Genomic DNA, 18,408 nt, shown 5'->3' on the forward strand with positions numbered 1-18,408 from the left:
TTGGGAAAAAATATTTAATGGAGCTTCTTTTTTTTTTCTTTTTTTTTAGACCAATTGCCTAAATGTAAAGATAAAACTGCATATATGTATATATAGATAGATCAATTATATAAATTAATATAATTTCCCCCTTCTTATTTTTTTTAGCTCTGCAGAACCAGCATGGTTCTGAGAAAATAAATTGTACCTTGTTCTGACATATGCATTAACAGAATAGGTTTTAAAATTAGAATGTCAAGGCCAAATTCTGCCACCAGTCCTCCTTCAGCAGCCCCATAAGAGATCACGACATTATGAAGGTATGAGTAGAACTTGGTCTGCCCACATTCTGTTGCTAGAGGTAGCGTGCAAAAAAGATCCCAGCTTGTCTGTGACTCCACACAGTAGTGGCAGACCTAGCAGTTACAGGGAAAATAACCCGCTTATTTTTATGGGAACTGAGCACATTTGACCAGATAGCTGTCAAGAGACAATTAACCTGGAGGCTCTGAAGGTTACTCTGTTAAAGCCCGTTTTCAGAATTGTCTTGTAATTTAAAAATAGAGGTCCTTTCCACATAGCAGGGGCTTCAATGATTCCTCACCCTGGCCATGTACAAGGATACACAAAGGTTTGCCCTGTGGGTCTTGACCAAAACTGCCATCTCTCCTTCCCAAAACCTCTGACCTGCTTTCAGTTCCAAAACAGCAAGACCCCAGTGGCAGTGGGTTAATGGAGTTGTGAAAGTGTGGGGAACAGCTTGAAGAGGGACAACACTTTGGTAAAATAGGTTGGAAAATATTTACAAAATATACAAATGACCCTGGTGCTTAGATTAAAATAAGAGTCTTTGCTATTTAAATAAACCAAAACAAACCCCAGAACACAAAACCACAGAAGTCAAGATGCTCCAGGGCAAACTCATCTCCAGGAAAATAATGGCAGTACCTTTCCAAACTGAAAGAGAAACACATTTTTCAACAATAGTTGTAACACAAGGCCTGTGTTACATTTCCTGCAGGGAGATTTGAAAAGTAATTTTTTTCAGCAGCTGAGCTTTGCTTGTAAGAGTAAGAATTACATCAGTTCTGACCTTTTAGCAACAGGCTTAGGAAAAATAACATGAACACAGATACCAGCATGATCGCTGTCTTACATCCAGCAGTATACTTTCACTGATTACCATAAAATTATTCCTAATTGTTATCAGGGCCAGTGGGTTCAGAGTTTGGCTTATAGGACTGAAGAGAAGCACTGGTTTGGCTGCTGTGTTTTATTGGTTTTAGCTGATATCCAGTGTTGATGACTTGTACAAGGCTTTAATAAGATTGTGCTGCCCAGTAGCTTGAACTAATGAAAACAGCTGGGCTCATTCTTGGTGCTGTCACATCAAGATATGAATGTCATTTCATTGATGAGATGAAGTTACTAATTTTGAATGAATTGATAGAATAGCTGTGATCTATTATTCCGAATAGCATAGATAATTTCAGAAATTTTTGAAAACAGGTGAGCTGATAACTATTTTAAGAGATTTACAGTATATACTAAGCATGAATTTTTATTGTATTAAAATAAATGCATATAATATGTATATATCAAAAGACCATGTGGAAATAGTCAAGAAACGATTACAGTCATGCTGTAACTTTTTCAGTTGAATACAAGAAACATCCACCATAATGAAATATTTGTTTTCAAAATCTTTTTGGTTTGGTGGAGTTTGAAGAAATCTGTATACTTCCAGTGATTAACTGGAATACTTTTACCTAAGTACCTTCTCTGTTCATCAGCATCTTTCCCAGATAGAGTTGCTAAACTGAAACATTTACTGCACTGCTGTTGAGCTTCCCCCACTCTCTGACCTCAGATGACATTCCATACCTCTTAACCCACTCATATTTCTCAGTCTTGTCTGGATTGCACACAAAGTCTTCAAAAGCATGCTTAGTTTTCCACAAGCGCCTAGATGAATTCGATGCTGTGTCCAGATGACTTTTTTGGTGCTTCTGGCAAACTTCTATTCTGCGAACTTTCCTCAGTGTCATCTAGCTCCCATTCTGTACATATAAGGAGCTACTAAAATGGAAGAGCATATCCCTTTTAGAGTCTCTGTTATTGCAATGCAATAATAGTAAAAAACCAAAACATTTCATAATAGTAGGCTGTGCTGTCTTTTGCACGTACAGGAAGGCCACTGCGCTAAAGATTGATGTCTACTTTTTCAAATTAGCATGCAAATTCTGTGTGCCTAGGATTTGCTCCTGAAATTTGAGATATGTTGGTCTTGATCTTCAGGCATGTTGGTGGCATGCAGCTATTACAGAAAATCATGTTAATGAAGAGAGACTTCAGAAAATGCAATGTGTATGGTTCATCCAAGACTCGCACTGAGCTGACAGCGGAGCTGAGAACATGCAGATTTCCTCTGAACCTTTCCTGGGCAGCAAATCCTTTGGACAACTGACTAGACCATCCACTTTATGTTTAGGTGTTTGTGCCTCCCAAGAGAAGCACTATCCTACTTACTTGGAATTGGAGTTGCAGTCTTCACGGGATGAGCCTCCTTGTTGTTATTAGAATAGACTTTTTGATAGGTTTTATTATTTTTGAGGTTCCTAACTTGGGTGTATTCAGTTTAGTTCTTTTAATGAATGTATTTATCTGTGTGCTGTTAGGAGCTAGACCCACAACGGCAGAGGTATAGATGGCAGGGTGATACTTGCCTTTACCTCCTCTACTCTGTGTGCTTTTGTTTTTCAGTAAGGAACTTTGCTACTTCTATTAGCTTTGCATATAATTATACAGACATGTATTTATTTGGGCATGGGCTTAACGTCATGATATACCTCACAAGAGTGTTCCCTGTCCTCTCTGCTTTCCTTTCTTGTTTTACATGGGCCTTGTTTTTGCACATAGTTTTGCTACAGCCAAGCTGTAAAGAAGGTAATAAAGTGTGTGAGTGACAAACTAAGGTGGAACCAAAGCCTTGTATAGCTGCTCTCTGTCATTTTTATGTGCATCACTCTCTCTCTTCTGTCTGTAGTGCTGTCTGTAACGGTCTAGTCTTCCCTTCCTTCAGCTTTATGTTTTCAGCATTGTGTTAATTGTTTGTGGTGTATGGGTTTTTTAGTGGCGTGCAGTGGGAAAGGTCAGCTGTCAGAAACAGGCCTGTCCACAACTGATAAGGCATTCAAGAGATTGGATTTGACTCATTAAGCACCTTCCCTGTAGACATGGAGTCTGCTCTGCCGCAGAAAAAAAACTAAAGTGGGAAGGGAAAAAGCCCAGGATGAAGTTGGAGCATGCGCCAGAAACACTGGCACGCCCTCCCTCTCGCCCCCGTGCACAATGCTGGAGCTCGATACACTTCCACCACATTTGCGTCCTCACACACCGTGATGTCTGTGCTTACACCCTGAGATTGTATGCATTCACTCCTGTATTTACACCTGGTCAAGACACGTATTCATTTTCTCTGTGTGCATACATGTGAGCGTAAGTCCTCATGTGTGGGTGCCCTGAAGTTACATGGGGGAGATGCATTTAATTCCTGCCCTAATATGTACACTGTAAGGTGTAAAAGGATGTCAATTCTCCCACATTTTACATGTATGCATGCATAGCCACTTCAAGCTGGTTTTCTGTGTTTCTTGCTCTGTTGTAAATCCCTTCACACTAATACCTGCTTCCTTTCATGCTGTAACAAAGGGCACATCTCCTCTTTATGTGTAATCGTGTTTGTCCAGATGCACTTTATCTGCCTTTTCACAGAAATATGCTGTGCAACTGTGCTGCCTATACCTGCATATACACATCCACTGTGCTGGTAAACACACATGAACTTGCTGCTGTATAGACATATCAGAAGTCTAGCCTGTTTCTCATTGCATACAAATGCACACATTTTTGCCCCTAAATAATTACTGGCCAAAGCTGCTCTGCCAGCTTGTAACAGTCCCTTGCCTGTGGCTTTGTTTTGAGAAGAATCATTGTGCCTCAAATTGGGTTTGGATACTGCTGCTTCCATAAATGGTCTTAATGATGTCTCACAACGAGCATAAATGAAGGGCAGCAGTAGCGCTTGGCAATGTATTTTGATACCGTGGCAGTACTGGGTTCCACACATACATGCTCTCTAATAATACTGAAGCTGTGGGCACCTGACTTTACCACAGTCTCTGTGATACCAGTCTCATGCACTGCTCTGCCCCACTCTGCATCTCTCTTCCACCTCACTTTTGCTTTTCACCTTCCTTCGCATCTCCCCTTTCCCATGGACGTGGCTTTCAACACCAGTCACTGGTATTGAAAAGGATAATTTTGTGGATCATTATTGTGTTATTACAGTGATTAGTGTTAACTACTTTTCTACTCATGCTTCAGGCTGGAAGGGTGCCCAAAGGGCTCCCTGCTCAACAGCAAGCATGGCGCCTGCTGGAAGGCTGCTGCTGACACAAGTGCATGTGCACTCACAAGCGCACACGCACACCTCTTACAGTGCTGCCTCTCAGCTCCTGTCCTTCCAGCCCCTTCCTTTGAAGGCTTCCAGCAGTTTTCTAAAATAGTACCCTTCAATGGAAGCAGGAATTTTTCCTCCTGCTGGGCTCCTTAGATGTGCTTTTGTCTGAATGCAATTTTCAACTTCCTTTCAATGTTGGTGTAAATCATTTTTGTTCATTCCTGCAGTCAGTCTTGGAAGACTCCCACCAACAGTCCCCATGTTTTTTCCCAAACAGGACCAATTCTACCACACATGTAGGGAAGACTGTGATAGCCATCAATATGTTCTTCTCCCTAATGCTATGGCTTTTTGCTAAGGTCAGAAAGTTTGGGAAAGACCTTGTCTGCAGTATGGCAAGGAACAAAAATGCCACAAGTGCATCCTGTTTTATCAGCTGAATATTAGTGCTCTTGAGTCTACACCCAATAATAAACAGGTCTAAATACTTAGCATCAGGATTGGTATTTCATGTTTGACTTCTGTTTTTTAATAGGCAAGAAGAGTAAGGGTAACGTGAAACTGGGGGTTGCAACTGGGATACTGATTGCTACTGAAGAATAGTAAATCTCTCTTAGGAGGTGAATATAATGTTACTTGTTGACATGCAAGTTGTTTCAGTTTTTTAAAAAAGCATGGTCTGTATAAAACAACATCACTTTTGTTCAACAGAGTACGCAAGATAAAAAGCTGGTGCATTAAGAGCTTAGCTGTACACTTGCACGCTCTTACCCTGCTGTACTGTCCAGTGTGTTCTCCACAGAAGGGCAGAGGGGCTGGGTAACAACCCAGCAGTAGAGATACCTCTATGAGAGCAGGGCTGGTGAATACATTAAATCTTGAGTTTTACGTTTGTGGTGCTACGATGTTCTCTTTCTGGTCAGTTTGCACTCTGCTGAATGTTCAGTCTAAGGAAACACTTCTGCTGGGTGGTATGTTCAGAGACTGGCAACCTTATGTTTTAGAATGATGCACCAGGAAAATAAGTAAACTAGAAGAAATGCAGAGCAAAATAAAAACATAAGAAAAAGTAAATACAACAGCAGTGGGAGTTGTCCTCACCTATGGTCAGCAGTGAGGAATCTAGAGGAGTTCTTATGCCCAGCACATCATCATGGTATCTGAGCTCTTGACAAAAGTAGTAGCAATAACTTGTCTTTCCTGCACTTTCTGGAGCTGGGAGTGAGAGTAGCAAAATCGTTCAGAGAAATGAAAAGAAAAAAATATACTTTGTTCAACCAAAACAAATTGTGAATTTATATGAATATATAAAATTGTTTCAGGCAAATTATTTTTTAAAATTGATTTATTCAGCATTATTCATTTCAAAATAAACATGTTTCATGCTTTTATTTTAAAATGAACCTCTATTTTCTTAAGAAATGTATTTTTAAGGAAGTGTAAAACAAAATTGTTGGATTTCATTTTGGGTTAAGCAAGGCATTGTCACAGGATTGGTTTTTTCTCTCTTTGGCCAGGTGATCAGAACATAAATAATGAGCACAGATCCAAGTACATAGAGCCACAGTCAGACTGATATTTGGAGTTTATTGTTTCTTTGCAAATGGCAGAGAACGCAACATCACACACTGATACTGGTACAGTTGTTTGTACTTAGCAAACAATGGAAAATAGGCAGAGAGAAGGATGCCCAGGACACACTGTACACTGCATATACACTGGATTGGCATGTGGCTTCTCCTCACAGATGTGGAGCATTTCTTGTTTTGCAGAGAAGTTTTATTAAACTTGTAGAGCATTCTTTTCCCAAAGGTCTCAAGGACTTAACCTATATTTTTGTTATCTTTGTAGTACAGATGGAGACAGCTGAGGTTAATTAAGTGCCTCAGGTTGCACAGTAAATCAGTGGTAAAGTCAAGAATAAAATGCTCAGGTTCTAACTTCTACGCCTGTAGTTTGTCATTTAGATCAATTTTGGTGAGCAATTTAAAAAATAATGTTATCAACCATATGCTATAATCTTTTGTAGACATATGTCATCTTATTTATTAATTTTCATTATTGTAGTGCTAATACTTTTGTCATCAAAGCATTTTAGCTAAAAGATTTTATGAATGCATTTTTCAGCTATTTTGCGTGGTATTGGAGCAAATTATGCTGGTGTGTGAATTCTGTAGTAAATGGTTCATTCACACAGATTCAGATTCTTCTTCAGACCCTTCTGTTTTCTGCTTCCCTTCAGAAAAAGACAGAAAAGGTGGTTTAGAGAGTCAGTAGGGAATCTGTGACTCATATTATTGATGAATCTAAGTTTAAATAATCTCTGTCTATGCTGAATATGTGACCTAAATAGGAGATTTTCTGTAAAATATCTGATTTTTTTTTCCTCTCAGAAGAGGTTTTGTTGAAAGGACAGCAATAATCTGTTGAGTGAAGAAGAGTGTTCCAGGGTTGAGAAGCAAAACAGCTTTTAATTTGTGTGAATTTTCATTTGTTTAGATGGTCTGAACTTCAACTGTATATTTAATAGATGCATACTCCAGAAATTTAAAGCAGTCATGCTTCTACCAGACTACTAGCTCTATCACTGATAGGTGAAAACGATCCATGGAAACTGCTTTATACGTTTTCCCGTTAGATAGTACATGTCAACTGTTTGAGAATCAGAGCGTAGGGGATATTCCTTCTTTCTTTGGGTTAAAGATTCAGGCACTGTCATGCCTGTTCCCACCCTTTGGTCTCAGTCTTTGCTGTGCAGTGGTCCAAATTCATCAGGAGAGCTAAGTCACTTTGCAGGGCTGGATCTGGACCTCTTAGTCATGGTTTGCAGTCCAGGGGGTCAAAGCGTCCTCTGTGTTGGAGCCAGCTCAAAGACCATTGTCCAAGGATGCAGGCAGCAGCAAATGGAGGTGGAACCTGTGGCTCCAGAGCTCTCATGCAGTGTCTTTAGAGAAAGCTATTCTTTCCCCGGTTTTCATTAAGAGCTTTGGAGCTCAGGGAAATAATAGATTAGTCAGGTTTGACCAAAAGATGAACAGTCATTGTATTGCCAAGTCTCCTTGATCTCTTCTGGGCTTAAATTTGAGGACCTTTTAACAAGCATTTTCCTTTAGACTTGAAGGGTAATGTGTAAAGCAGCAGATAATGGAGGAGAGAGCATGATTCATGCTAGGCATTTTACATTCTCTTGTGTAACTAAATGCTTCCTTTGCTCTTACTGGTGGGATGAAAGAGATTTTTGGGTAAGATCAGAGCTGCTACACTGTACAAAATTTGATCGCAGCACTGAAAGAACACTGACTGTTGAGTGCATCTCACCTTTGCTTTGGGCTCCTCCCTAACATTGCCCTTTACAGATCTAAAACATAACGAGAGATGTTGTCCTCCATTGATTCTTACCTACACAGTTTCTGATGTTGTTACTCTGATTCTTCTCTGCTTCCAAGTTACAAATTATGTAGATACAATAAGTGAGAATGAGGGGCCTAAGGAAGCAATAAATGACACTATTTCTGAAAAATCTAACATCACCCAGAATGGTTTAAAGCTAGTAAGCATTTGGTAAACAACTCTTTTTACGGTGGGAGACCAGCTCAGCGCTTAATCTTCTCCATTATAACCTCTTTCTATGATTTTACAGACAATTTTTTTCCAATAGCAAAAGTTCTTTTGCTTCTGAAAATTTATTCCTATAATTTCCTTGAAGTTAGAAGTAATATTCTTTTTATAAGGTTTTATCAATTCAATCAGTTCAGTCATCTCGTTATGACATTAAGATGACTTAAATGTTCTTACTTTATAGTTTGTGGAGTATAAATGCAATATATGACATGACTCTCAAAGCTTCCATGTATCAGTATCACTGTTGGTGATGCTTGGAAGATGCTTCAGGCATAGAATAATGTTTTCCACACTGTTTCTTATGTATCTAAACACTTAAATAAGCTCTGTAAGACTTTTCAAACAAAGACTTGCTTTTGATTATGGAGAGCACAAAAGTGTGTAAGTGAGGGAAAGAGCATGGAACCTTATGAGAGGGTTTGATTAGTGGTGTCACTAACTCAATCAGGTGGTGTGAAGAATGATCAGACTAGAAAAAACAACTATTTGGATGTATCAATTTTTCTGCCCAACGGCGTGAAAGGAGGAATATAACAAAAGGGTTTGGACAACTTAATGGAGGATGCAGTAATCTGCTGTTTAGCTATTACTGGAGTCTGTCACCATCTCCTTAAATTAACAGCCTAATTGTTACTAAACTATCCAGCTTTGTTTTAATAACATGAATGTGAGTGAGCTGCTTTGACTGCTTCTGAGGGCTTTCATTAGGGTTTCAGCATTCAGTCACTGGACAACTCTTTTGGAGGGTGATGGAAATAGTTCACCTTTTTTGTCCTTCAGAGGTGTTGGCTGACTTATTTTCTGTGATATCTGATGTACAGTTTCTCCTCCCCTAACCTCTGAGGGAACATCAGATACATGTGAAAGTGACTCGGAACATAAATCGCTCGTCGTTCTGTAACGATGTTGAGGATCATAGATATTATAGGTGACTCCCAGGACAACCCTTCTACCCAGAACAGAATTACCTCCTAGTAGAGTTCACAGGGGTTTTCCCAGACTGGGGTTCTGCCCCATACTTTGGGAGTTGATGCCTTGATCTCTCATGGCTCATCATCTAGAACAGCTTCAAAGTCTATTTTCCTCTTAGTTCATGTGGTTTATGTGTAGAATTTATTCTTTCCAGACTTTGTTATGACTTGGGACAAAAGATTTCATACTGTCTCATCCCACATGGTGGGTTATGAGGGGGGTGAATCTTATGAATTCCCTGAGAGCCTGCATGCCAGCGGAAGAGCCAGTCTCTGCTCAGCAGAGCGGGCCGAGTCATGGCAGTGACTCTGAGGAACAATTTAGTTGGTAACTTTATTAACTGACCACTTTAGTGAGTGAATGGAGACAATTTGGCAACAATCAATTGATAACCGTCTGGGGAATGAATAAAGGCACTTTGGTGATAAGACTATTTTCCTAATAACCCGTCAATGATCAACTGATCCCAATTTCTACAAAACTTATATACATCAATATATATAAGAAAGAGAGAGTGTGAGCAAAAAGAGGAAAGAGAAAAGAGAGAAGGAGGTGATAGGAAAAGGGGAATTGCTACCCTTGGATCCCACGTTGTCATAGAGAAGCGAGCTTGGTCTATAGGTGGTGGCTCAACAAAGACACACGTGGGGTGTTGCCTTTACATAGTCTTTCTTATGCATGTGCAATAGGTTGTTCCAGAAGGTTCTCATTTTCTTTGGCTTGTACCTGCACAGTTAGGCAAGTTCTGTCTCTGGGCAAGACCAGGAGGGAGGGGAAGAGAAACAGTCCACTGCCCCATCTCTACAGAGCTTGCTCCACTTCTCCCCCACAGGGAGTTTTTTATGGTGTAAGAATTGGTATAGAAGGGAGGCAAAGATATACACACTGGCATGAAGACATTTAGTCATGTCCATACCCAGCTATACAGTGACAAAGCAGGAATACCTGTTAATTTCGGCAGTACAGGAAGACTGCCACAAAGTTTGTTCCCAGAAACACCGAGTTCAGTTATACTAGGTAGGATCATGATCTTACCCAGTCATCCCATCAGAAATAAATTAGACAGTTTCCTTGTGTTAAATGTCATGTTGCTGAAAGCATAGCTGATGCCCAAGTGCAGTAAGTTCATAGCCACTGAGTACCATGGCTCTGCTGTAATACTCTACTGATTCCAGTAGCATGTCCTCAGGTGAGGAGGGCCCATCATTCAACAGCAGGACTAATGCCAAGAGCAAGAACTTCTGTCTTTTTTTACGTCCTTACACTTAGGCCTTCAGCACAGCTGTATTTTATAACACTGTTATATTGTGCTGGTTTTGGCTGCGGTAGAGTTCATTTTCTTCATAGTAGCTAGTATGGGGCTACGTTTTGGATTTGTGCTGGAAACAGTGTTGATAATTCAGGGGTGTTTTAGCTATTGCTGAGCAGTGCTTGCACAGAGCCATGGCCATTTCTGCTTCTCCCACCATCCCACCAGTGAGTAGACTGGGGGTGCACAGGAATTTGGGAGGGGACACAGCTGGGACAGCTGACCCCAACTGCCCAAAGGGATATTCCATACCAGATGATGTCATGCTCAGCATGTAAACTAGGGGGGAAGTTGTCTGGGGGCAGCTGCCTGGGGACTGGCTGGGCATTGGTTGGTTGGTGGTGACCAATTGTTTTCATTTTCATCGCTTGTCTTTCTTGGGTTTTCTTTTCTTTCCTTTTTTTTTTTTTTTTTTTTAAAATTTCCTTTTAATTGCAACTTTAAAAAATTATTATAATTATTATAATTTTATTTCAATTATTGAACCGTTCTTATCTGAACCCATGAGTTTTCTCACTTTCACTTCTAATTTTCTTCCCCTCAATCCTGCTGGGGGAGGAGTGAGTGATCGGCTGTTTGGTGCTTAGTTACCAGCTGGAGTTAAACCATGACATATATCCTTATTGCATTAACTTCCACAATACCTTTTGAGTACATTGTTATTTTTCCTTCTGTGTTCTGGATTTGTGGTGAGGTTGGGATTTTTTTGGGTTTTTTCTCCTGACATGGTAGATGGTAGGCCTCTATTTTAATAACAGTTCTGTAGTCAGTGGCCAACTTTAGAAGCGGATTTTTTAAGACAAGTTGCATATCTGTAGGATTTTCTGAAGTTATAGAGAACTATTAAATGTTAGGGAGAAAAGGTTCCTGTAAATACTATTTTCCTTGTTGACCTCTGTTTGACAGAAGGTCAGAGGGGTACCTGTATGTTCTACTGCCTCCATCATTAATGCACACTGCTTTGGCGGAGAAGCCTGATGCTTGACAGTGTTAGATCATTCCTAGATTATCAGACAGCACCAGCTCTTCTGTGCAAAGCACAGCAAACCACTTAGATAATGTAAATCACACTGAACAGTGGAGTGGTGATTAATTCTGAAGCAGTGCAGAGAGTTTGCTTTTCTCACTGACAGAAGACATGCTTCAACGTTGGCTGTAAACCAAACCCCAGTGAGATAGGGACTACCTCAGAGTACACTTGTGATGCAGTGGGTTTTGACAGAAGGTGAGAGGCTGAGCAGCCAACTTTTGTTTTTAAGAGAGCTATTTGAAGTTTTCTTCAGCAGACTTCAGGAAAGTCACTGTCCATTTCATATTTTTCTAAATATTTCCTAATTGTTTCTGAGGCCAGAAATCCTGTTACATGAGATGCTGCTTTTGTTGAGTATTAAACTTCCTGCCCTTGGGCAGAATCAGTGCTTCTAGTATTTGCTGTTTTCAGCTTCATAGTCATGAAGTATTTATTTCTAGGTGTCATCCAAATCTTTGGAGACTCCTCTGCTCCACACTCTTTGCTGGGATGACCTCCTGACAGGACTGGAGAAAAATAGGAGGCTGGTTTCCCTCCACAAATGTGTAAGAACCTGTGGGAAGAGCCCAAGATGAGGAGCTGGGTGCTCCTGAAGTCAAATGCTTCCTCCACAATTGATTTTCTTGGTGGCCATGAGTAAATTCATTAAGATATCTGTGCATTGGTTTCCTCATACATAAATCAAAATGCCAAGGTTTCTCTGTGAATTCTGAATATTTGAGTCCTCCTTTGTAGAAATAGCTCTGACAGGAACACATAGCAACAGCCTTGCACATAAAACCAGAAGTTAAAATTACCATCTGACTCTTCTGAACAGGCACTATAGCCATACACAATATGGAGAGATCCCCAGTCTTTACCTCTCCTAGAAACCTGAGACTCAGCAAGCTCTGTGGTTTCTGCAGGGATGAGAAGAGCCAGGAGCTTGCCTTAAGTAGTTGTTAGCCATGCTTCCGTTTCTGTTCTTGCTATCAGCCTGCTGGATGTACTGATAGCTGATTTGAGGATTTGAACATATTTGAACACGTCTCCATATAGATCGGAGACTTGCAAAACTGGCTTTGCAGTGGGGTGGTAGTGGTAACTGCTTAATGTGCTAGCCATGCCCATTTCTGATTAGTCAGAAAAGGATAACATTTTCCGACTTCTTGAAGTAATGTGTGACTCTGTTCAAGGTCTGTGTTGGTCAGTTTGAAGATCCTGGGTTTTGTTTCTGCTCTGCTGATTTCTGCGAAGCTTTGATTATGTCAATGGTTTAAGTCTGAATGTGGAGTTTTGTACAGGTCTTGGATCTCTGCAAATCACAGCAATCCCATTGCAGAGAATTTAGTTATGTGAACATCTTAGAAAATAAATAGTGGGTTTAGATTAATATTAACAAGCAAAATGGAAGATTTAATTGCTTACATGTGCTAACCTGCTTTCAGATTCTGATTTTTGTAAATCCGTCTAGTATTAACTGAGTTAAAAATTCAGTCTTGCAAATCATGTCTAAATCAAGAATTTACATACATATTCTAAATGCTGTTTTAAGTAGACATTATTTTATACAGTTGCATTGTTACATTTGAACAGCTAGATCATCAATTCAAGTTAATATCACTTACTATATACAGGGTTTCACATCCCAGCAAAACCAGGGTTTTATCTATTGCTTCGTGTAACATGAACAAAGGATTTCTGTTGACTTTGATTTGGGCCTCAAGTTTAGCTGTTCTAGGTTAGCTGTGTTGCTATGCAGAACGTCCTTGGTACACTACCACTGTTTAAAGAATATAGAAGCCATAAATATCACATTGCAATTTGTGGAGTCTTCAGAAATGTACAGCACAAGGGTTATGAGCTAACAAACAAGAAGCAGTTCACCACTCTCTGGTCTTCCAGATGTCACCAGACAACGCCTGAAAGCATAGGGAAATACTGTGAGACCTGCAGCCTACCTAGGGCATTTTTTGTTCATACGCTGTGGAGACAACCTGTTTTCCTTTTTCCCCTGTCTGGTAATTCTCATGTACTTTATGGTCATAGCCATCACATATGTCAGAGTGTCCTAACAGGCAGGACAGCATGGAAAGACTGTGCTTTTCATGATACTGGTAAACCAGTCATCCACATGGCCAGCCATGTTTAGGAATTAGTGGTTTGAAGAATACAGTTTTAGAGAAAATGTTGACCTTGCGAGTTGTGCTTATGAAACATGGGGTGGACAGGTGTGAATTTGGATTGTCCAGTGAACCCCAGAGAGATTTTATAGTGTGTCATGATCTGCAAATATGAATGTCTATCCAGAGCAGCCACAGGAGGAAGAAAAAAAACCCATAACAACATATGAAACGGAGATGGTGGGTAAGGGAAGAGCAACTGACATCATTTACCTGGACTTGTGCAAAGCATTTGACACTGTCCCGCACAACATCCTTGTCTCTAAATTGGAGAGACATGGATTTGACAGATGGACGACTCGGTGGATAAGGAATTGGCTGGATGGTTGCACTCAAAGAGTTATGGTCAGAAGCTCAATGTCCAAATGGAAAACACTGATGAGTGGTGTTCCACAGGGGTCAGAGTTGGGGTCAGTGCTGTTTAACATATTTATTGGTGACATGGACAGTGGGATTTAGTGTACCCTGAGCAAGTTCACAGATGACACCAAGGGAAGGGATGTGCCATCCAGGGGGATCTTGACAGGCTTGAGAGCTGGGCCTGTGCAAACGTCATGACAGTCAACAAGGCCAAGTGCAAGGTCCTGCACATGGGTTGAGGCAATCCTATGCACAAATACAGCCTGGGCAATGAGTGGGTTGAGTGAGAGAAAACTGTGGAGAAGAACTTGGGATTAGCAGTGGATAGACAAATGAATATGAGCCAGCAGCATGTGCTCACAGCCTAGAAAGCCAACCATATCCTGGACTACATCAAAAGAAGTATGACCAGCAGGTCGAGGGAGGTGATTCTCTCCCTCTACTCTGGTCTTGTGAGACCCCACCTGGAGTACTGTGTCCAGCTCTGGGGCCCCCAGCATAAGAAGGACATGGATCTGCTCGAGTGGGTCCAGAGGAGGCCACAAAGATGACCAGGTGGCTGGAGCACTTCCCTTATGAGGACAGGCTGAGAGAGTTGGGGTTATTCAGCCTGGAGAAGAGAAGGCTCCAGGGAGAGTTTATAGTGGCCTTCCAGTACCTAAAGGGGGCCTACAGGAAAGATGGGGAGGGACCTTTTTACAAGGGCCTGTAGTGATAAGACAAAAGGTGATGGCTTTAAACTGAAAGAGGGAAGATTTAGATTAGATATAAGGAAGAAAATCTTTACTGTGAGGGTGGTGAGGCACTGGAACAGGTTGCCCAGAGCTGCCCCCTCCCTGGAGGTGTTCAAAGGCCAGGTTGGGGCTTTGAGCAACCTGGTCTAGTGGAAGGTGTCCCTGCCCATGGCAGGGGGTTTGGAATGATATTTAAGGTACCTTCCAACCCAAACCATTCTATGATTCTATGATAAATAGGTGACATTCTCCCAAGAACAGGAAGGACATAAAGATGGATCAGGTCCAGAATCCCATCTGTGGCAAGGGTCAGCAGTAGGTGACTGGAAGAAACAGGCAGATTATGTAGCTGTATGCAGAGGTGTGTTGATAGCACCTTATTTTGAAACCAGTGGTACAAGTAAGAGTAATATCCCTCTAAATTTGCTCTGCTCTGTTCTGATGAGTCTGTGGTGGTTGCCTTAAATTACTGTTTAGATTTCTAATCTACTCTTTGGCTTCTCCTTTGTACTGGATAGATCAGTCAGATTTCATCTAAGTGGTTGAGAAAGTGAAAATGAGCCCTGTTAATATGTCTTGTACTGAGTGAACAATCAACCCCCCCACACCCCCCTTCTCAAAGATGTCAAATATGTATTCAGTGCTTCGCACATCTATGTCTGTGGGAAAAAGACTCAGTCATAATGATCGTGTTTGACTCCTGCCCTTAGATGCTGGCTGTTTGATGGGAATTACCTGCAGGTACATAGAGCATGTGTCTGACTTGATTGTAACACATTCCCTTCCGATGGATCAGGAGTGACTAGGCAGGGAAATTATCATCGTGGAGAGGGTTGTTAAGTGCTCAGCTCTGACTTCCAGAACTGCAATCAATATCAGCCCTCTGTGCTTAGGCTGGTTGAACGCTGATACAAGCATATGAACTCCTTGGTGGTAGTTAAATGTATTCAGAATAGAATCACAGAACCAAGTAATTTCAAAGGGACCTCCAGAGGCTGTGTAGTCCAGCCACTAGCTCAGAGAAGGTCCAGTTAGAGCAGGCAGCTCAGGATTGTGCATAATCAGGTTTCGACTGTTTCTAAGGATGGAGATTTCATAGTCTCCCTAGGCCCTTCCTAGTGTTTGACCGTCCTCAAGATGAAATGTTTTTCCATATAGAATGAGAAATTCTTGTATTCCAGCTATGTCTGTTGTCTCTTCTCCTCCTTCTGCAGACCTCTGAGAGGAATTTGGCCTCGATCTATGCTCTCCCATTAAGTTGTTGCAGAGAGCAGTAAGATTTCCCTTGAGTTGTCTCTCCTTGAGGCAGGGCAAACCCAGCTCTCTCAGCCTCTCCATACACATCATCTACTCCAGCACCTTGACTGTTGTGGTAGCTCTTTGCTGGACTCACTCCAGTATGTTGAAGCTATTTTTATACAGGGGAGCTCAATACTGGACAGAGTATTCCTGATGTGATCTCACAAGTGCCCATCAGGGAAAGAATTGCTTCCCTTGGCCTGCTCGCTGCATGCTTGCTAATACAGCCCAGGATGTGGCTGGCTTTTGCTGAAAGGGTAAGCACTGCTGACTTGTGCTCAGCTTGTCCACCGGGGCCCTCAGGTCTTCTTCTGTAAAGCTGCTTTTGAGCCAGTTGGCTCTCAACCTGTACTGTTGCATGGAGTAATTTGTCTTACTGTGCTCGCAGGGGTATACAGACACATGGTTTGCTCACTTAAGTACAAACACACATCACTGCTGCCTTCAAAGTGCCCAGATTTTTTAATGAGTTCATTCTGTGATACCCTCAATCAAGACTGCAAAAGTCTCTGTTTGAAGCAGACCTATCTCTTGAGGATGATATATGTTCATGTTGCAACACTGTGCTGTTTTGTCACCACTGTTTCATGCTCTGAGGGCACAGATTTTGCCATGTAGTTCTTTTTCAAGAATGGTTATGATGAGTATTCTCCCTTCAGTCTTGTACTAATAAATTCTGGCTAATCTGTATTAGGATTACTAAATGAGACAAAATGAAGCAGAAAAATGCTCTTAATGTCAATGGCAATGGCACCAGCACTTGCCTTATGCAGCGGATTGTAAGCAATTATAGCTTGACTGCTTGTACAATCTAGTTATTCGTGCTCAGACTTGCTTTCACAGCTGGGAGTGAGAAAGGTGCTGCACTATGGAGTGGGGGGAATCTGTGTAGACTCCATTGTAAGTACCATTTTCCCCCAGATGGCACTGGTAGGGAGGGGCTACACACAGCCCTCCTGCAAGCTTTGCCATCACTGTCCTGTATTTCTTCCACCGGGCAAAACTGGGGTACACAGCTGGCTCAAGTGATGTGAGCCCAATATAGTAGCAGAGCTGGCTCTGAGTGACTGTGGAAGCCCAGGTACAGGAAAGCAGAGTTCCAGCTCACACAAAGGATTTTTATGGTATTCAAATACTGCCTCCAATTGCTAAGAAACTAGTTCAGTGGCTTTACTTACTGTACCTAAGAGATTTTTTTTCTTAATAAGGAAATAGTTCATATCATGTGCTGTTAATAAATTCCCCATGTTTATTTTTGCTGTACGAAAAAGATATGCTTGTCTAGTGCAGATTTTCTGGATAAGGTGATCAAACAGGCAAAGTTCTGAGATGTGGTTACCAGCAACATCATTAGTTATAGCTGTGGACAAAATGTTTTATGTGGACTTCCCTCATGCTCTCAGAGAAGGAAACTATAGGACACTTCAGGTGGCTCCCTTGTCTGTTTGATCTCTCATTCCATTGGAAGAAAGGGGCAGCTCTGTCAGGATGATATTCTGATGCTTGTCTTAAATTGCCTGACAGATGGGTTAAGAGAAGTTAGAATCTATATACTAGTCTTCGGGAAATGTTGGTTTCTTTTGGACAATGCATACATGATGGTCATGTTGTGAATAGTAGTTTTCCATCACTCTCCCAAAAAGAATGTGAGGTGTCTTATAGCAGTGTCTTTAAATGTACTTTTCCTAGACACTGTTGCATGCTTTTAAACGGTCCCTATGGTGACAGTGCTGCAGTGAAACCGAAAACACAGCGCTGAAATTTTTCAGTACGGAGGACCCTGCCGTTAATTCTCTTGATAGCCATATTACAAGAGGAGCTGTACAGTCATTAGCATGCCATGATATATAGTTTCATTAACAGTGCTGTGGGATTGCTTAGAAATTTCATGACAACCTTAAATCTCTTCTTGGCTGACTACTGAATAGTTCTTTTGTTTCCCTTTTTTTCCAGCACGAGATGAGAACACGGCCACTTTCCGTGGTTCCGAATACCTTTGCTATGACCTGTCGCAAAACCCCATCCAGAGCAGCAGCGATGAGATCACTCTCTCCTTCAAGACGTGGCAACGCAATGGGCTCATTCTGCACACTGGCAAGTCAGCTGATTATGTCAACCTGGCCCTGAAAGACGGTGCGGTCTCGTTGGTCATTAACCTGGGGTCTGGGGCCTTCGAGGCCATTGTGGAGCCAGTCAATGGCAAGTTCAATGACAACGCGTGGCACGACGTTAAGGTGACACGCAACCTGCGGCAGGTAATGGTGAAGGGGAGAAAATGCTGGGGAAAATTTTGTTCTGTTTTATTGGGATGGGCAGATGGGAGAGAGTAATGGAGAAATGGGGATGCTCAGTGGAATCGCTAGTTTCTCCACCTTTTCTGGATCTTGGTATCTAAAGGACAGTGAAAAAACATTAGTTGATGGGAATTTATCCCGGTTGCAATATCTTCATTTCCACTTTATTAATTTTCTGTTTTTTTC

The 18,408-nt window shown here is 41.4% G+C and overlaps 1 protein-coding gene across 1 annotated transcript in view; it reads left to right on the forward strand.

Annotated features, from left to right (window-relative positions):
* The window catches only part of NRXN3 (neurexin 3), a 1,036,510-nt gene that overhangs the window by 254,150 nt on the left and 763,952 nt on the right, over positions 1-18,408 (forward strand). Inside the window, exon 5 of the mRNA XM_074824849.1 lies at positions 17,882-18,183. Within this exon, the coding sequence (XP_074680950.1) occupies positions 17,882-18,183 (302 nt within the window). The remainder of the gene's footprint in view (positions 1-17,881; positions 18,184-18,408) is intronic.

Source organism: Strix aluco, chromosome 4 (genome assembly GCF_031877795.1).
Source record: "Strix aluco isolate bStrAlu1 chromosome 4, bStrAlu1.hap1, whole genome shotgun sequence".
NCBI classification, from domain to species: domain Eukaryota; kingdom Metazoa; phylum Chordata; class Aves; order Strigiformes; family Strigidae; genus Strix; species Strix aluco.